Raw genomic sequence first — 20,181 nt, 5'->3', positions numbered from 1 at the left:
AACCCAAATGAAGTTGAAATTGTGAACTAATGGCGTGACATATGCCTGAAGGACTTTATGTTACAGATGAATTTATTATTTTATTCACAACAGGTGATCCAGGTCCGCAAGTCACAAAGCAGCTCCTAACCATAACACTGATGGCATGATGTTTTTTCTATGACTGTTTTTTTTGTTTTTTTTTTTAATGAAAGATGTAACGAGTATTATTATTATTTTTTTTATTTTTGTTTTTATTATTGTTATTATTATTATGTCGATTACCATTTTGTGTTTGGGAGCTTTTTACTGAGCGAGTTGCTTGTTCTGTATCCACAAAGGGACATATGTCTTCATGTGCCGGTCCCAAGCCCGGATGAATACAGGGTTGTGTCAGGAAGGGCAACCGATGTAAAAGCTTGGCCAAAACAAACTTGCGGATCAAACCTCTCAAGATAGAGGACACTGATTTGCTGTGGCGACCCCTTGAAGGGAAAAGCCGAAAGGAAAAGAAGGAGAACAAGTTACTGTACACAGCTTACAAATAAATTAATCACATCAGTCCAAAGAACATTTGCCCCAAAGTCTTGGACATCATAAATATTTTCTTGGAAAATATGAAACGAGACTCTCCAATGAATTGAATTTTGACCAATTTCTCTGTTAAATTTGAGTCATGAACTTGGCCGTAACTGGAGCTAACAAGGTTTAGAGTCTTAGGATGTTGTTTTGGACTCTTGTGACCTGATGAGTCATTTTTGCTCTATTGAATCAATTTTTGTTTGACCGGCCACGCCTATAGGTTTCACTGTGTTTTAACTAATTTTCTCCAATTATGGGCAATGGCTGTGACCATGGTTTGCTGGCGTTGCCTTGATACTGACCTTATAACCTTTTCAGATTGATACTGATTGCAATTAGTGTGTTTCTCATTTGTTCTTGAATTCATTTTGAATGGTAGCATCATTAAATTCTTTTTGAGTTCTTGTAACATATTTTTGAATTTCATTTTGTCTGACAGGTAGAATTTAAAAAAAGAAACAAAATTGATTTTTTATTTTTCCAATGAAATAGATAAATTCAACATTTTAGGATGTCTTACTAATATATAAAAATGTTTGATGATGAAAAAACTGCAAGTGATGAAAAAAAGTCTGAAAACAGGAATTGGAAAAATAAATTTTCTTCACGGGACTGTGTGTGTTTGTAGAGACCGTATTTAGCAGCTTTTGCAGCACCAGCAGCGTATGGTCCACCCCCAACTCCTCCTGGTCCGAAACCAGGCCCTCCTCCTAACGTTGCTCCGAGTCTCCCCAGGCCTCCAGCCCCGAGCCCTGTTCCTCCTCCTCCTAATGAAGGCAAACATAGCATGATGTTTTGTAAAATATATAAACTGTACTACAGTACAATGACAAACACAATTTTAATTGTGTGTTGGATTTTTACAAGGGGTCATTTTACCATATTTGGCTGCTTTTGCTGCAGCAGCACCAGCAGAGTATTGTCCACCTCCAACTCCTCCTGGTGCAAACCCAGGCACTCCTCCTAGTCCTGTTCCTCCGAGTCCTCCTGTTCCTAACCCTGATCCAGTGCCTGCTCCACCTGAAACTCATAATTATGAGAAATTAAATAAGTATAACACACATTCTACTTAATGTGCAATTTTTTTCTATTTCCTGTACCATATTTGGCAGCCTTGGCAGCAGCAGCACCACCGTATTGTCCGCCTCCAACTGCTCCTTGAAAAAAGCCAGGTACTCTGCCTACTCCTGTTCCCGCTCCTCCTAGTCCTCCAGTCCCTAAACCTGCCCTTGTTCCTCCTGGAAGCCAAATTTCATTGAACTGGTAAATCAATTGTACACGTACTGTAGATGTATTCATTGCTTCATTTCTTGTACCATATTTAGCAGCTTTTGCAGCAGCAGAATATTGTCCACCTCCAACTCCTTCGGGAACAAAACCAGGGAGTCCTCCTACCTCATCTCCTCCCAGTCCTCCTGTTCCGAACCCTGTTCCTGCTCCCCCTGTAACCCCAGTTAAGAACAAAAAGCAGTCATGTTTACACTTTGTTTGAAATTTTGCTTTCACTGTTTGGTTTTAGAGAATATTAACTGATAAGTGCAACTTATGAAGAATTGCCCACACCATATTTTGCTGCTTTTGCTGCTGGTGAATATTGGCCACTGCCTGGAAATCTTTGACCTCCTCCAGGTAGGGCGAATGGTGCTCCACCGGGCACACCACCTGGCAGTCCTCCTGGTACACCGCCTGGTACACCGCCTGGTACACTTCCTGGTAAACCGCCTGGTACACCGCCTGGAACACCAGCAGTTGAGAATTAAAAATGTTGGCGTTATTACAGACGCTCCCCACCTTACGAACGAGATACATTCCGAGCGGTCATTTGTAAGGTGAATTAGTTTGTAAGTTGCTTCAGTGGTATATTTTGTATGGAATGTATGTTTAAGTCAAACACTGAACGGGGAAGTATAAAACTCAGATGCTCTAACAGTCGTAAAATACATTCATACCTACTGTAGTACGACAAAATATATCTTTGGGTCTTCAGTAAGCCATTAGTGAAGATGCTGGCACGTAATTACTGAATTAGCCATTACTTTTTGTTATGCATTGCCTCCTCTTCTGAGCCTCAACTGGGAAGAGGGCTTTCCTCCCCGCCCACATACTCTACGCAACCAATTACAAGCGAGCTCGGCACCTCCTCCTCGGAGCACAACTGGAAGGAGGGATTTCCTCCCCGCCCACACACTCTATGTAGCCAATCTCAAGCAAGTTTGGCGGTGGGGCCTGAACTCATTGGCAACACTTCAACATAGCCGTGCACTGATTGGTCAGCCTTGGTGTCCATCGCGTAAATATCCAGCCCTTGAAACCGAACATTTTTGCCGGTATGTCGAAAATGTTCGGACAGAGATGCAGTAAATTCGATTTTGTTTTGCTCTTTTTCCGGAGGTTTCCACTGTGCTTCACCCACATGCACCGTATGTACCGTTGTTCGGAACACGAATTCTGGTAAATCGGCAAGCGTCTGTAAACAAATCCTGACTAAAATGTATTTGAAATAATGTTTCGATATCTCATGGTATTTGCCCTGGATATCTACCACAACCACCAATAAGACAACTAAGAGTGAGATTTGTGACAGTACAAAAGACATACCATATTTTGCTGCTTTAGCTGATGGTAGATATGCACCACCTGGTACACCACCAGGTACTCCACCAAGAAGACCACCTGAAAAGAAGATGCAAGAAATATGTGATTAAATTTATGAAGACCGAAGTGTTTCCTTATGTGAGGCATCGGATAAAGTCCACATGTGCGACGGAAAAGACCAGCAACATAAATTTTCATTGGGACCATAACAGTATTGTCCATACCATATCTTGCTGCACTGGCTCCTGGTTGGTATCCACCAAATCCTGGTACTCCACCTGGTACTCCGCCTGGTACTCCGCCTGGTAACCCTCCGGGTATTCCTCCTGGTACACCGCCTGGTACCCCTCCTGGTACTCCAGATGGGACACTCCCTATCAATAAGGCCAAAGAAAATTAGGGTTGATAAAATAAAATTATGATGTCTTCTGCCCAAACAGCCCAAGAAGGAATACAACCAACACTGCAAATTGTTACCAACACAACGGCTCCCATACCATATTTAGCTGCTTTAGCTGCTGATTGATATCCACCACCTCCTGACACACTCCCGGGTACACCACCTGGTACGCCGCCTATTACAAATGAACACATAAACATATAATGAGGGATATATCATGGTATCTGCCCTGGCTGCAGTCCACTTGTGGAAAAAAAAAACTACCAACAACCAGAATCATAACCTGAAACGCAGTGGTATAGCATATTTACTGGCTTTGACAATAAGTGAAATAATGAAATATATGCTGTGCATATATTTCATTATTATTATTTCATTATGACCTGAACTCTAGCAATAACAAATAAATACTAAATTATGTCCATACCAAATCAAACTGAGATATTTGCGTATCACATTCAGCTGCCTTGATGAAATAATATTGATCAATAAACAAATGGTATCTTCGGGATATAGTCCAGTTTTGCCATTAGAATACCATCTGCAAAGGCAAGTAAACAGAATTGTGATGAGCAGAGTGTCCATACCATAATTCCCTGCTGCGGCTGCTGGTTGATATCCACCAAATCCTGCTACACCACGGGGCAAGCCAATTGGTAGACCCCCTGGTACACCTCCTGGTACTCCACCTGGGACACCCCCTGGGAAGCCACCCAGCATGGAGAGCAAACAAAATGTAAGCTGAAATACTGTATATGACTTCGACACAATACATTGATGACAGTAGCAATGGATACAAGTCACAGATGCCATCAATATTAAGACCTGTGAGGATCATACCATATTTAGCAGCTTTGGCTGATGGGACATATCCACCACCTCCTGGTATGCCACCTGGTACGCCACCTGGTATGCCCCCTGCCATGCCACCTGGTATGCCCCCCAGTACACCACCAGGTACACCACCAGGTACACCACCAGGAACACCGCCAGGTACACCACCTGAAACAAACGTTAAAGTGATCCAACTAAGATTTTCTTTTGTTTTCATGTTACATTGTTATGTGTGCTGGATGCAGTTCACCTGCGATGCAAACTTCGATAATTAGAACAATCAATGTTATGCCCATACCATATTTCGCTGCTTTTGCTGACGGGAGATATCCACCAGCTCCTGGTACACCAGGGAGTACTCCCCCTGGTGCTCCCCTGGAATTCCTCCTAGTACGGCCCCTTTGCTGGTGTATTTCCTCACTGTATGCAAGGTTGGACCCGCTCGGTTGTTGCTGCCTCGCTGTAAAGTTCTGTTATTTTCTGTTTTTTTCCCCTGCATGTCTCAGTAAAGCCTATTTTGAACCTATTCCTGTCTCCACCGAGTATTTTGGATCCAGCTCCCCTTTTTGTCCGACGAGATCTGTTGCCACACCTCATGTGGACGTGACAGAATACACAGACCACCATGGATCCCGCCGATGGAGACAAGTTTATGTCTGCATTAATTCATCAGGTGAATAGCTTGAGCCAGCTGGAACAAGAGATCGCGTAGATCCGCGGTACGATGTCCATGCTGGTTTTGAGGAGGTTGAGACAAGGGTTGTTGACACGGGCACAACTCTCAACGAACTGATCAGCGTCGTCCTCTGCCTTGACGATCGTCTCCGGGAGAGGAAGCGCGAGCAAGGCGGCAAGTGGGCAGGCGAACCCGGGATCCGGCTCACCCAGCAGCTGCGAGCGGGCACGACGTCAGGAAGGGAGCCACGAGCCGATGCAGATGGGGGGCGAAAGCAATCGCACTAACCCCGGAGGACATCGCACTAACCCCCGCCGAAGACCCCCGGCGCCTGCGAATCCCGTTCCAAACAGCGACGGCGGTCCCGTCGGAGTCATCGAGGACGGCGCCCGTTACGGGGTTGGAGTTGTACGGCGAGTTGATTGGCCCGAACAATTCCCTGGCGGTACGGGCGTTAGTGGATTCGGGGGCAGACGGGTGCTTTATCGACCCTCAACTGGCGTCGTCGTTGGGCTGCGGCATTGAGAAGCTAACGGTCCCCAAAGAGATTCTCGACCTGGACGGCCGACTATTAGCCAGGGTTACCTGCATCACCGCACCTCTCAAATTCCGGCTGTCGGGCAACCACGTCGAGCATCGCCGTTTCCTTCTCATGCCCTCCCGCAATGTACCGCTCGTGCTGGGCCTGGCTCAGCACCCATGACCCCTACGTGAAGGCAGAGAACTTTGGCAACTTTGGGCCGATCCCGCCAAGACCAAAGCGGTGGTAGAATGGCCAACCCCCAAGACGCCCAAACAACTCCAGCGATTTTTGGGGTTTTCCAACTTCTACCGCCACTTTATCCACGATTATAGTCAGAAGGCACTACCTCTAACCAGTCTCACTTCCACCAAGGTTCCATTCATGTGGACACCCGACGCTGAAGGGGTATTTAACTACCTCCGACTCGATTTCACTAACCCCCCAGTCTTACGCCACCCCGCCCCAGACCACGCGTTCGCGGTAGAGGTAGACGCATCAGCGTCCGGGGTGGGGCCTGTATCATCCCAGCGCTCCCCAGTTGACCAGAAACTCCACCCGTGCGCCTTCTTGTCCCGCCGTCTCAGTCCTGCGGAGGCCAACTATGACATGGGAAACCGGGAACTGCTGGCGGTCATCCTGGCTGTGCAGGAGTGGAGACACTGGCTCGATGGGCTAAACATCCCTTCACGGTGTTCACCGACCACAAGAACCTGGCGGCCATTCGGTCCGCCAAGAGACTGAATTCGCGCCAGGCTCGGTGGGCACTGTTCCTGACCTGCTTCAACTTCACCCTCACCTGCTGCCCCGGTTCACAAAACACCAAACCGGACGCCGTGTCACTCATGCAACAGCCGGCAGAGGAGGAGGAGGTCATCACCAGCATCCTGCCGGCGCAACACATCCTGGGCGCCCTTAGGTGGGAGGTGGAAAAGAAGGTTCAGGAGGCCCAAGGTGGTAACCAGGTTCCCAAGGGTTGTCCGGTGGATCGACTTTTCGTCCCCCCGCACTGCGCGCTGAGGTGCCGCACTGGGGCCACGCCTCCAGGGTCACCTGTCACCCTGGAGTCAACAGGACGATCCACCTTATAGCCCAGCGGTTCTGGTGGACGGAGCTCAGGAAGGAAGTCGCGGACGATGTGAAAGCATGCCCGGCCTGTGCCTCAGAATCAGAATCAGAATCATCTTTATTGCCAAGTATGTAGAACACACAAGGAATTTGTTTCCGGTCGAACACGCTGCACTAGTATCATCAGCAAAAAAATTGCAAAGAGGCACTATACAATTCCATTTGGGCTACTGTTCAAAGAGTTAATGGCTTGGGGAAGGTCTCCCATCAGCCCCCGCCGGGACTTCTCCAGCCACTGCCAGTCCCCTCCCGACCTTGGTCCCACATCTGGATTTCGTCACAGGCCTTCCCCGTTCCCGTGGCAAGATGGTCGTCCTCACAGTGGTGGACCGCTTCTCCAAGTCGGCCCACTTCATTCCGTTAACCGGGTTGCCATCCGCCATTGAGACGGCCCAGCTCCTGGTTAACCATGTTGTCCGTCTCCACAGGATACCGGTGGACATCGTGTCGGACTGGGGACCGTAGTTCGTGTCCAAGGGATGGAAACGTTTCTGCAGGTCATTAGGGGCGTCTGGGAGCTTGTCTTCTGGCTACCACCCTCAGTCCAACGGCCAGACGGAGCAAAAGAACCAGGATCTGGAAGCGGCTCTACGGTGCGTGTGTATCCACCATCCAGCGTCGTGGGCTGTCCACTTGCCGTGGGTGGGGTACGCACATAACACCCTGGTCTCCTCAGGCACAGGTCGGTCTCCTTTCATGTCTGCCTGTGGTTATCAGCCGCCACTGATCCCCACCCAGGAGGGCCAGGTGAAAGTCCCGTCCATTCAACACCACCTCAGACGGGCCCATCTGGTGTGGAAGGAGACCAGAGCCGCTCTGTCGCACACAGCGTCCCGGAACCAACACATCGCGGATCGTCGTCGCCGCCAGGCACCGAACTACCAGGTCGGGCAGGAGGTGTAGCTGTCAATGAGGGATCTCCGGCTGGCCGGGACGTCGGCCAAATTGGGGCCACGATTCGCGGGCCCCTTCCCCATTGAGGCCATCCTCAGCGCGGTCTCGGTCAGGCTCCAGCTGCCACCCACGATGAAGGTCCACCCGGTCTTCCACGTGTCTCTCCTCAAGCCGGTGGAAACCACCTCCCTAGCTCCGCCACCCGTTCACCCCCCGTCCCCGGATGGTGGACGGCGACCCCGTATACACGGTGCGGGAGATATTGGACTCACGGCGCAATATCTGGTCGACTGGGAGGGCTATGGGCCGGAAGAACATCACTGGGTTCCCCGCTTCTGGAACCTCGACCCATCACTCACCTGAGCGTTCCATTCGGCTCATCCCTCCAAACCGGGTGGGCCTCCAGGGGGCGTCAGTTGAGGGGGGTGGGGGGGGGCACTGTCACATCCTGATTGCCGTCAGGTGCGTGCCCCTCCCCTCCATGCTCCTCCGGGGTCGCACACCTGATCCCAATCCCACTAATTGTGCCTTCTGACTATAAAAGTCACCCGGTTAGGCTCGGTATTTGCTGGTTGCCAGGTTGGTCCCGCACGGTTGTTGCTGCCGCGCTGTCCAGTTCTGTTATTTTCTGTTTTTCCCCCTGCGTGTCTCAGTAAAGCCTCTTTTGAACCTATTCCTGTCTCCACTGAGTATTTTGGATTCAGCTCCCCTTTTTGTCCGACGAGATCTGTTGCCACACCTCGTGCGGACGTGACACTCACAAAACATAAGGAATGTAAGGTGACATTTTCAGACTAACACAAAATGCACGAAAACTATTAGAACCATTTAAACTGATATTTGCTAAACATTTGAAGTAACATGTGAGATGTTTCACTACTTTTGGCATAATTTCTAAGGAGAAATATGCTCTAGATATGGTCCATCTGTGCCATCGGCTCACCACCAAGCAATTCCAACTAACCACATTTGTTCGAAGCAGAGCAATGTTCATACCATATTTAGCTGCTTTGGCTGCTGGTTGATATCCACCAAATCCTGGTCCACCACCAGGCACGCCACCGGGTACACCACCTGGCACAAGCCCAGGTAGACTTCCTGGTACACTTCCTGGTACCCTTCCTGGTAAACTCCCTGGTACAGCACCTGACAATGACAACCAGGACAGATGTTGTTAATAATCTAAAATCATTATACATCACAATGTCGTGGAGTCGGAGCCGTATTCGCCATCAGCTCTAAAAAAACAAAACAAAAAATCAGTTTTGTGCCTACCATATTTAGCTGCTTTAGCTGCTGGTTGATATCCATATCCACCCAATGCTGATACACCACCAGGCACACCGCCTGGTACACCACCGGGCACACCACCTGGCACAAGCCCTGGGAGACCCCCCGGTACACCTCCTGGTACACTCCCTGGTACAGCACATAACAAAGACAACCATGTTGTTAGTGATAAAAAATCATCCCTGGTAGGCAACCTGGTACACTCCCAAGCACAACCCCTGGTGCACCCCCTGTTACACCAGCCATCAAAGCGAATCAGGACAAAGGTTCTTCATAACAAGAAGTCAAGATACACCATAATGTTCACAGGTCGAGGGCCACCTTCGCCACCAAAATCAGCAGGATAGCACTTACCATATTTAGCTGCTTTCGCAGATGGTGAATAACCACCTCCTGGTACACCACCTGGTACACCCCCTGGGACACCACCTGGGACACCACCTGGGACACCACCTGGGACACCACCCATCAAAGAGAATCAGGGTCGATGTTCATTATAAGAATTTAAAGGGCAAAATTGTGTCTCTGCATGGTGGGCACCTTTGCCAAAAGCACGACCAAAACCGAAAGCTTTGTGCTTACCATATTTAGCTGCTTTGGCTGATGGTGAATAACCACCACCTGGTACACCTCCTGGTACACCCCCTGGTACACCACCTGGTACACCACCTGGTACACCTCCTGGTAGACCTCCTGGTAGACCACCTGGTACACCCCCTGGGACACCACCTGGGCCACGACCCATCAAAGAGAATCAGGGCCGATGTTGTTCATTAGAAGTCAAGATGCATCATAGTGTCCACGAGTGAAGGCCACCTTAGCCACCAAAATCGCCAAGTTTTCACCTACCATATTTAGCTGCTTTAGCTGATGGTGAATAACCACCGCCTGGTACAACTCCTGGTACACCCCCTGGGACACCCCCTGGTAGACCTCCTGGTACACCACCTGGTACACCCCCTGGGACACCACCTGGGACACCACCCATCAAAGAGAATCAGGGCAGATGTTGTTCATTAGAAGAAGTCAATATGCATCATAGTGTCCACGTGTGAAGGCCACCTTAGCCACCAAAATCGCCAAGTTTGCACCTACCATATTTAGCTGCTTGAGCTGATGGTGAATAACCACCACCTGGTACACCTACTGGTACACCCCCTGGGACACCACCTGGTAGACCACTTGGTACACCCCCCGGGACACCACCTGGGACACAACCCATCAAAGTAAATCAGGCACGATATTGTCCATTACAAGAAGTCAAACATCATCATAGTGTTCACGCATCAAGGCCACCTTCGCCACCAAAACCAGCAGGTTTGCACCTACCATATTTAGCTGCTTTGGCTGATGGTGAATAACCACCACCTAGTACACCTCCTGGCACACCCCCGGGTACACCTCCTGGTACACCACCTGGTACACCTCCTGGTAGACCTCCTGGTAGACCTCCTGGTAGACCACCTGGTACACCCCCTGGGACACCACCTGGGACACCACCCATCAAAGAGAATCAGGGTAGATGTTATTCATTAGAAGAAGAAGTCAAGATGCATCATAGTGTTCACGCGTCAAGGCCACCTTCGCCACCAAAACCAGCAGGTTTGCACCTACCATATTTAGCTGCTTTGGCTGATGGTGAATAACCACCACCTGGTACACCTCCTGGTACACCCCCGGGTACACCCCCTGGTACACCACCTGGTACACCTCCTGGTAGACCTCCTGGTAGACCTCCTGGTAGACCACCTGGTACACCCCCTGGGACACCACCTGGGACACCACCCATCAAAGAGAATCAGGGCAGATGTTGTTCATTACAAGAAGTCAAACATCATCATAGTGTTCACGCATCAAGGCCACCTTCGCCACCAAAACCAGCAGGTTTGCACCTACCATATTTAGCTGCTTTGGCTGATGGTGAATAACCACCACCTAGTACACCTCCTGGCACACCCCCTGGGACACCACCTGGTAGACCACTTGGTACACCCCCCGGGACACCACCTGGGACACAACCCATCAAAGTAAATCAGGCACGATATTGTCCATTACAAGAAGTCAAACATCATCATAGTGTTCACGCATCAAGGCCACCTTCGCCACCAAAACCAGCAGGTTTGCACCTACCATATTTAGCTGCTTTGGCTGATGGTGAATAACCACCACCTAGTACACCTCCTGGCACACCCCCGGGTACACCCCCTGGTACACCACCTGGTACACCTCCTGGTAGACCTCCTGGTAGACCTCCTGGTAGACCACCTGGTACACCCCCTGGGACACCACCTGGGACACCACCCATCAAAGAGAATCAGGGTAGATGTTATTCATTAGAAGAAGAAGTCAAGATGCATCATAGTGTTCACGCGTCAAGGCCACCTTCGCCACCAAAACCAGCAGGTTTGCACCTACCATATTTAGCTGCTTTGGCTGATGGTGAATAACCACCACCTGGTACACCTCCTGGTACACCTCCCGGTACACCACCTGGTACACCACCAGTCAAAGAGAATTAGGATAGATGTTCATTCTAAGAATTTAAGACACAGTATTGTGTCTGTGGATGGAGGGCACCTTTGCCACCAGCACTACCAAAACTGACAGCTTTGTGCTTACTATATTTAGCTGCTTTGGCTGTTGCTAAATATCCACCACCTGGAAGGCCACCAGGAACGGCACCTGGAATACCACCGAGACCACCACCTGGAACACCAACTGGTATGCCACCCGGCACTCCACCCGGTATACCACCTGACCAGAAAGATTGGCACTTTATAGAGACACACTCTGTTGTTTGTTCCATTGCTTTCATCATCACAATACTTATAATACTTATAATAATTTTGGTTACCATATTTAGCAGCTTTGGATCCAGGTCCATCGCCCGCTGTGAAATAAGGACACATTTAATTTCTACATTTATTTCTTGGCATCCAGAGACACATCTGATGAGACCAATATAATTTCAAAATGATTGTGTTCAAGACCCGCTACCTCCTGGAATCTGCCCTGGATATAGTCCACCTGTGCCACCAACACCCAAACCACCCGCACCAGGACCAAAACCACCAGCACCACCAGCAACAGCACCAAAACCACCAGCTCCACCCAAACCTAAAGAAAAGTAAAGCCAAATATGAATATAATCCAGAAGTATAGTACTTTGGTGAAAGGTGACTCACAATACTTTCTAGGGTATTAAACGGCACAGTTTACCATATTTGGCAGATTTAGCCTGTGCGGGTGAGATGCCACTGGTGCCCACTCCTGAAACACGCAATGCACACGCACACACACACACACACACACACACACACACACACACACACACACACACACACACACACACACACACACACACACACACACACACACACACACACACACACACACACACACACAAAAAAGTTTGTGTCTTGATCTTTTCTCTACTTTTGTGCGCAGGGTTATCAAACAAGGTTTGGGAATACCAACCAGTTCCAATTGGAAATCCAGGCTTTGACCCAGCTGCACCTTTACCTCCTGGAAGACCAGCTCCTTGATTACTAAACCCCCCGTAACCTGGAACAATGCAATATGACATTTCATTGACAAATGGCTGACTGATCATGATTATGGTAAATCTTTGTCCTAATATAACATTAGAATTTGTACCAAAGGGAAGTTTTCCAGACTTTGCTCCAAGGCCACCTAATGACACATATACAATTATCGATGAGAGCTACAGTATAAAGTGCATGGAACATTGGAGGTTCATTCACAAATGATCTCATTTTTATTTGTCACAATTGTATGCCTCAAGCGTTATTGGAGATATTTCTGGGACAAGAAGATGCCAGTAGATTGTGACAGGCAATAACTTAAATACCGTATTTATCTACAGTATTTATCTTTGATCAATCTACAGTCAAGATTGATCAAAGATAGGCAGCTGTTTACATAACTGTGTAGCCCATTATGAAACAAACATCATTAAGTATTACATCAAAAGGAAGGAGTCACCCCCATGAGTTACATCACACCTTGAGTTTTAGGTGATTTCAGAGGGTATCCACGGAACACTCCGGGCTGCATCTGCCCTCCATAGCCTGAATAAAGCATACATTTGAAATGTTTTTGAAAGATATATACGACGTACTGTATATACATTGAAATGCATAAAAAACTGACCTGCTCCAAGCACCCCCTGTCCCCCTGCTCCAACTGTAGAAGAAACATCACATCATCCAATCAGAGGCATAGATTGTGGAAAATAATTTCTTTGAAACTATATTGTTACATTTGCAAATCTGCCAAGCAGCTAAAAAGCCACATTGTTGAATGACAAGATGAGATCCGGAAAAAGAATACCAGAAATGGGACTGCATCTGTTAAACAAGTGTCATAATTTCTGTCCACCTGAGGAAATCGGTCAATATTCTTTATATATATATATATATATATATATATATATATATATATATATATATATATATATATATATATATATATATATATATATATATACACACACACAGTCTTGAAGAACAAGAAAATACTCACGTGATTTTTGACTGAGGCCATTGCCAGTCGCAACTCCTGGAAGAACTCCACGGTTACCAAATCCTGAAGGCACCAGTCAGAAAGCCGGTGCATTAGATTGCAAGACAGTGCCTTTATTTGCCAATAAATAATCAATGAAAGTGACATACCATTAACTGGTACCAATCCACCCTGATAAAGCCCAGGTACACCCACGCCTGCCAGAACCAATCGTACAATGTTAACGAATCTAGTCTGCTTGACTAGTTGATCAAATTCCTCAATATTTGGAATAATAATAATAATAATAATAATAATAATAATAATAATAATAATAATAATAATAATAATCCATTTCATTTCTAAGTGCCTTTCAAAACTCTCAAGGTCACAGAAGACAGTCTACTTTTATTGTTTATTTGGTGGGGATGCAAAGAAATCAAGGGTCAAACAACCGCATGGAATAGTTTTCAGTGTCGATTTTTTACTGTTGTTACGCTGGTGTGAAGAGAAGTCTGACAGTCAATCACCATACTAGAAGACAAATTTGCAGTGAATTTATCTGCATGCACTCTGAAAAATGGTGTATTATATTTACTCCTTTTTTATTTTGTCAAATGGCTGCACATAATGGAGTCGTCTGGATTCAGATCCATTTTTGAAGTAGATGCGTAGACAATTTCAGAAATGCATTTGGATCAAGCTGATAGACTACCTAGAAATAATATCCGGTCTGCCCATGAGCATGACAAGTAGATTATGATTCGATTATACAATACCTGGTACTTTGGAAGCTGTTTTTCCTAATCCAGCTCCACCCCCTCCTGGCAAGCCTGTCTGGGGGATAACAGGGCCTAGAAAGAAGGACACAATGTCAAAGGAGGTGAGGAAGAAAACCCTCATGTAAGCAAAAGCATATATATATGATATCCAGAGTTGTGTGTCTTGCCTCCAGCAGGAAAAGTTCCAGTTCCAGTTCCTGCTTCTAGAATTTGATGAAATGTAGTCAAGTCAGTTGTGCCATCTATTACATAAAACTGCATCTCTATTCTGTCAATATCAATTCAAACAACGTTATGATAAAAAATTATGTGTCTGACATTTAATTTAATTACGGGAGGCAGCAACGAGAGATGTCATGAGGTGTGATCATCAAATGTCTTATTTCATTGGCTAACCGCTCATGTAAGAAATGAGCTGTCAGCCTCACAAAAGCAGAGGAGTTTGGCCGCAATGAAGACACAAGCGGTTATTTGTTCAACCCCTATTTTTATTTTTAAATTCTTAAATTCCACATACTTTGCCTGAATAGACATTGTGCACTACCTGCAGGTATGTGGCCTCTAGAGATTGGTTGAAGAAAGTTTTGGCAAAACAGGACTATTTTATCTTTGCTCTTTCTGCGGAATGAGATGTTATTCTGAGTATCGTGGGGAAAAAAGTCCAGACTTATTCTAGGGAAAGAGGAATTTTTTTCTTTCTTCCTGCCAACCAATATTTAGGACTAAGCCGTTTGCCAAAGCCCTCGTCATGAGTGGACCCGGGAGTCTATGCCTCATCAAGCTGCCTTATTTAAAGTAAATCATACGGACATAAACAGCACAGACAGTGAGGTCACTGTAGGCTCTGCGGGAGTATGTTTCTGTCCAAAACATTGTTTTTCATGCTGATTTACTATTAATGTGATACATTTATTTTGGCTTTTTGTTATTAAGAGATAAGAATGCAGATCATTCAAATCATTGGGACAGTGTTTGTATAGTAATCCATCAGTGTACCATTTTACCTCCAAATGGTAGCAGATGGCCGCCAGCACCTGCGGTGGGGGAAATATCTGTTATAATCAAACATAACAACAATGTACGTTGCATCTTTTTTGTCCAGACCAGAAATTTGTGTTGAATGAAGAAGAATCTCCAAAATAAACAAAGCTAAATTGTTGACATCCCAAATAAGTAGGCGAACATTCATTCGAAGTATGACTTGAAAACCACATTACACATGATTCCAAGTCAGAAAAATTAATGTACTAGCCTATTGTCTTCACAGAGTTTCATTTCGAACAATAGCAAGATGTCAGATTCTGTTGGTTTCTTTCGACATGGACCCCGGACTTAGTATTTGATCATTTTGGCAAACATTTTAGTGTTTTAAAACACAACATTAATTGTACATAAATTATGTTGGAATACTATACAATTATATCTTCATTCAATTAGCGGTCTGTGCCAGTTTAGTTACGCTGTAATGCATGTTCATACAGTAAGTACTATCAGAGGGTTCCGTACAATGGTTCTAAAATATTCCAAAGACCTCAATTTTAGGCCATCTTGGAAATCAATGTGTAGTCGTTCACCACTACTGTCACCACAACGATTACCGTCTCCGACAATGTCTTTTTGATTTCATCTTGTATGATTGTACCTGATGGATCAATACCTGGGCTGTGTAACATTTAGACTACTCTTGATTCATGACTGTACCTCTTTTACCAGCCTTCTGTCCAGCTCCTGGGAAGATTCCACCAGGGACTCCACCATATCCTCCATATCCACCTTGTGTCAATAAAAAATATTCACTCATTCAATTTTGTCTAAAATTGAAAAACGTTTTGATGACTGCATGTTATTGAGACAATTTCAAGACTCACCGCCGCCGACGTCTCCGGTTCCATAACCAGCACCGGCTCCTAGGTTGCCATAACCTAAAATGAGATATATCTGAGTTTGGAAAAAAATGTAGCAGATAAACAGACCAAAACATTCCCCATTTAGAAGACTCCAGGATTACATTTGCTGAAAGCAGCCAGGGCGCCTCTCATATAGCTATTGATATATTAAACGAAGTCATTGGAAGCACACACAAGCAAGTTATGTTGATTCATTTTTAAATCAAAAATATGCATTGATCAATGTAGATTCCAATTATTTGAACTACCCGTAGAGCCGAATGTAGAATCCAGGAGATAATATTTATTGTTCCTCAACAGACATTGAACACTCTGAAAGCAGACGAAAACCTTATGTAGGATTCTAAACACCTTCTAGCACCAAAACCTTAAAGCTTTTTACTGAACTTGTTGCATAAAAGACTACCAAAAACAACATTGGTCTTTTCTTACTGGGAATAATGAGTCAAATATGTAGATACATGGGAACAACTAGTTCCTACCAGAGTACAATTTTATATAATACCACAACCATTAAGGTATTATATTTAAACAAGCTGAGCTGTGATCAGCATGCTGGAACTGTGAATGCTTTTTGGAACAAGCCACTACACCATCTCACACACACTAACACTTGAAAGGGATGAGATTCAGGTATGAGGCCAAATGAACAAGGGAAGCAAGTCGAATAAGGCAGCGAGACAGACAGGATGAGACCTTGGAATGGACCCAGTCATGCTCAGAGTGAAGGCAATAACATTGATAAGTGACGATGACAAGGAATGTGTGAGGAAAGCATCAGTCCTCGCCGAACGCTGCCAAAGGCTTGACAAACACACAAGGCATGCATCACGAGCCTCTGCGCTGAGCTAAGAGTTCCTCAGTAATCTCCTTCAGAGACATGAAGTGTACTTGCAGGCACACCTCAAACTTAGCTTTGAGTCCAACTTTGACTTGTCAGACCCTTAGAAGGTCCAAAAAAGATAATTTCGTTGAATAATTGACAGTGGAGACATGTGACCTGATGTTTGGTTGTAACCTTGCATCATAGGTTGCATACAGTGGACCACTATATGCAACATTTTTTTTGATTTTCCTTTCACTGCATTTAATGCAGTGCACTGATTTACATTTTCGCCACTGTCCAATAGGGCAAGGGGGACAAATAATAATAATCCCAAAAAGTATTTTGAATGAGAAAAATGGGGCTGCATGCTGACTAGTTATCACCCATCAAATTACATACTTAATAGTGTATCAACACAATAATAAAAAAACTAAACCGAATATTTTTGGTGGGAAAAACAAAACTTCTGCATAACACTCAATTCACTCCCATTGCATCATAATATAAATACAATATTACTGGCAGCAATGTGGATTGTGGTTAATTTAAAGTTGTTAAATGTTATGGTTTGGTGCCTCTAGTACTGCATCATATAAAGACTTTAGTAGCCATCCCATTTGTGCAACTTTCCGCTCATCAAGGTCGTAGTAATGGTGAGAGTGTTTATCAGATTCATTTGAAAATTACTGGAGCTCAAACAAACGTTCAGTTCTGTTAAACTCTACAGCAGGTCTTCAAAGCTCCATTTTAACCATTTTCCTTTATTGGAAACTAATTCAAGGCCAGCAAGGTAAAGACCACATGAATACTTTTACCATCTAAGGATGAGAAAATACAGCACGCCAGTAATGACGTCACGTGTAGCGGAAAACAGAAAAACACAGACCAGTGAGGAAAGCTTACTGGCAGTCCAAGGAAAGTTTCGGTACCATGTGCCAAAGGCACCTAGGCCTTGAAAATTATCCTTAACAAGAGTTGGCCCAAGGCCAATGCCAGAAGAACACAACTTGGGATGCAAATGGTCTGGGGGGGGACAACAGATGGGGACCATTGTGCAAAGTATTAAAGTGGAGTGTCTTGCGCCCAATGCCCGCCGGATGCTGTGGGATGAGGCATTGTGAGGTCGCAGTTTTGTCGGACAAAGCTCTGGAGTATTGACCAACCCTTCAATCATGACACCCATCATCCAACTGGGGTCACTTGGACATTGCTACATTCCCAATGAAACAATTTGGCTTTACAGTATTCAATCGGCAAATAAATGAGCACTTACGCTCAGTTGTTAAGTCATATGATACTGTATATCACTTTTGTTTGGTGTCAATGAAATACTCCAGCAAGTGACGCACAACAGACGTGATATCAAATTGAATTGTCAATGGCATATGGTGCTTTTCCCATTATGCTTTCTTTTCTTTCTGACAAAGTAAAGGATTTCTGCATACCTGCTGTAAATTGTTGATACATTTCTATGAGACCAGCTCTTGCAAAACAAGAATCCCATGCGACTACCTCTGTATCAACGCTGTATTTGAAAAAAAAAAAAAAAAGACACATCTCAACATAAATTCCAGGATGGAAGGGCTGGATATTCAATACTACACCAGGGAGTGAACAGTGAGAAAGACAAATGTGAAGTGAAAGCATGCATTGTGTTTTGGCTGCTTATTTATGCCAAAACTAAATTTTGGACACGAACAACAACCCAGTGGAGACAAATGAGCTAGAATCAATTTCTAATACAATCTCTTTTCGGAATCTTTGTAAAGTGGGGCTTTAATCATATCCACTTTAAAATTAAAATAATGATAATACTGGTATGCAAATGTCTTCAGGAATTTTTACAGCTCAATCCCTTCTATCCATCCATTTTCCATAACGCTGAGTCCTCAATAGGGTCGCGGGGGATGCCGGAGCCTATCCCAGCCGTCATCAGGCACGAGGCAGGGGACACCCTGAATTGGTTGTCAGCCACAGGGCACACAGAGACAAACAACCAGTCACTCTCACACTCACACCTAGAGACAATTTGAAGTGCCTATCTGCCATGCATGTTTTTGGAATGTGGGAGGAAACCGAAGGACCCGGAGAAAGCCCACGTGGGCCCGGGGAGAACATGCAAACAGGGCGGCTGGACCGGGTTTTGAACCCCCAACCTCTGCTCTGTGAAGCCGGTGTGCTAACCACTCGACTACCGGGCCGCCCTTACAGCTCAATGTTATTGCGGATTATTTTACTAGGGCAAGGACAAGCCACTGTTCACCCCTCAAAGTTACAATGAAGTATTTGAGTTAAACAGATGTAAGAAGAAAATGTAAATCTTCGTCGAGGATATAAGACTAACACTGGCCAGACGATGTGGCTGAGAGTCTCCGTCACTGGTTATGTTCTCAGCCCAAGTGATGGATATGAGCCAGTGTGAACAGAAATATCTGGCTTCCATCTCACCTCTCAAACACCGCGCTTATTCTCCATTGGGGCTTGGTCAGACAATCTCTTTTGAGCACCCTGGGATACAAAAGTCATTAATCAAAGCTCTGTCTTTGCTTCTCACTCTCCTTCCTTCACCCATTCTATGTTTTTATACATTTCTTTTCATGCCTCCGCTGTTCCGACACTTCCTACAACCTTACGTAGAGCAGACCCAAGGTGGTTATTAATTAATAGGCAGGAGCCAAACACGAGTGACGAATGAATTCATTCGCTGTTTCTCATCTCCTCCTTTCACCACTTCTGGCATCTCTACTGAGGGCTGACATTCAAAATCACTGAAGCTAGCGACACGGAGGACAGACCCCTGAGGTGTCTCCTATATATTTTTGATGCATGTTTTTTCTTTTACGTTTATTTATTAATTTTATTGTGTTAGCTCACAGAAATGCAGCCAGAGAACATTTCAATTTATGCTCCTTTTCATTCTGTCCGGTGTTAATGCACAAATGTGAGAAGAATACTTTATCTTGCTAACCATGAGATCATTCACACCAAAAGGTGCACAGAATGCAGAGACGTGCTTTGGCAATGCAACAAGCTATTTTTTTCTGAAATGTGATAGAAAATCCTCTTGGTAACTTCAGCTTCAAAGAATTTTCCATTGATTGACAATTGGGTTCGATTCTTCGGCTATGGTCACAAATACATTTTCACTTTCTAAACTAAGCACGTCCTTTGGAGTCATCACACACGATTGTTATAAGTATCGAATTATCACACTGTACAACTTCCAAGTTGGTGGATTGATAGC

At 45.4% G+C, this 20,181-nt stretch overlaps 1 protein-coding gene across 20 annotated transcripts in view; it reads right to left on the bottom strand.

Annotated features, from left to right (window-relative positions):
* Positions 1 to 20,181, bottom strand: part of elna (elastin a) — a 48,633-nt gene that overhangs the window by 8,991 nt on the left and 19,461 nt on the right. For 3 of the 20 annotated variants that reach the window (XM_089013532.1, XM_089013534.1, XM_089013533.1), the window contains exons 5-40: positions 16,073 to 16,126; positions 15,906 to 15,977; positions 15,209 to 15,238; positions 14,372 to 14,407; positions 14,202 to 14,276; positions 13,593 to 13,640; positions 13,444 to 13,506; positions 13,072 to 13,104; positions 12,924 to 12,989; positions 12,556 to 12,591; positions 12,376 to 12,462; positions 12,118 to 12,168; positions 11,896 to 12,015; positions 11,753 to 11,788; positions 11,518 to 11,652; positions 11,315 to 11,400; positions 11,029 to 11,200; positions 10,795 to 10,905; positions 10,513 to 10,671; positions 10,228 to 10,386; positions 9,994 to 10,104; positions 9,748 to 9,870; positions 9,482 to 9,627; positions 9,253 to 9,364; positions 8,884 to 9,027; positions 8,605 to 8,754; positions 4,397 to 4,558; positions 4,144 to 4,257; positions 3,654 to 3,731; positions 3,381 to 3,530; positions 3,160 to 3,234; positions 2,125 to 2,295; positions 1,878 to 2,003; positions 1,662 to 1,799; positions 1,441 to 1,581; positions 1,194 to 1,328 (exon numbers count right to left, since the gene is read on the bottom strand). In XM_089013532.1, the coding sequence (XP_088869658.1) occupies positions 1,194 to 1,328; positions 1,441 to 1,581; positions 1,662 to 1,799; positions 1,878 to 2,003; positions 2,125 to 2,295; positions 3,160 to 3,234; positions 3,381 to 3,530; positions 3,654 to 3,731; positions 4,144 to 4,257; positions 4,397 to 4,558; positions 8,605 to 8,754; positions 8,884 to 9,027; positions 9,253 to 9,364; positions 9,482 to 9,627; positions 9,748 to 9,870; positions 9,994 to 10,104; positions 10,228 to 10,386; positions 10,513 to 10,671; positions 10,795 to 10,905; positions 11,029 to 11,200; positions 11,315 to 11,400; positions 11,518 to 11,652; positions 11,753 to 11,788; positions 11,896 to 12,015; positions 12,118 to 12,168; positions 12,376 to 12,462; positions 12,556 to 12,591; positions 12,924 to 12,989; positions 13,072 to 13,104; positions 13,444 to 13,506; positions 13,593 to 13,640; positions 14,202 to 14,276; positions 14,372 to 14,407; positions 15,209 to 15,238; positions 15,906 to 15,977; positions 16,073 to 16,126 (3,705 nt within the window). Of the gene's footprint in view, positions 1 to 1,193; positions 1,329 to 1,440; positions 1,582 to 1,661; positions 1,800 to 1,877; positions 2,004 to 2,124; positions 2,296 to 3,159; positions 3,235 to 3,380; positions 3,531 to 3,653; positions 3,732 to 4,143; positions 4,258 to 4,396; positions 4,559 to 8,604; positions 8,755 to 8,883; positions 9,028 to 9,252; positions 9,365 to 9,480; positions 9,628 to 9,747; positions 9,871 to 9,993; positions 10,105 to 10,227; positions 10,387 to 10,512; positions 10,672 to 10,794; positions 10,906 to 11,028; positions 11,201 to 11,313; positions 11,401 to 11,517; positions 11,653 to 11,752; positions 11,789 to 11,895; positions 12,016 to 12,117; positions 12,169 to 12,375; positions 12,463 to 12,555; positions 12,592 to 12,923; positions 12,990 to 13,071; positions 13,105 to 13,443; positions 13,507 to 13,592; positions 13,641 to 14,201; positions 14,277 to 14,371; positions 14,408 to 15,208; positions 15,239 to 15,905; positions 15,978 to 16,072; positions 16,127 to 20,181 lie in introns of all 20 variants that reach the window. The other 17 variants (XM_089013544.1, XM_089013541.1, XM_089013543.1 and 14 more) reach the window with 17 other exon arrangements.

Source organism: Hippocampus bargibanti, linkage group LG14 (assembly GCF_051943395.1).
Source record: "Hippocampus bargibanti isolate YZ-2025 linkage group LG14, ASM5194339v1, whole genome shotgun sequence".
NCBI lineage: Eukaryota > Metazoa > Chordata > Actinopteri > Syngnathiformes > Syngnathidae > Hippocampus > Hippocampus bargibanti.
Note: the sequence above shows the minus strand (reverse complement) of the source record. Positions and strands in the feature narration are given on the sequence as shown.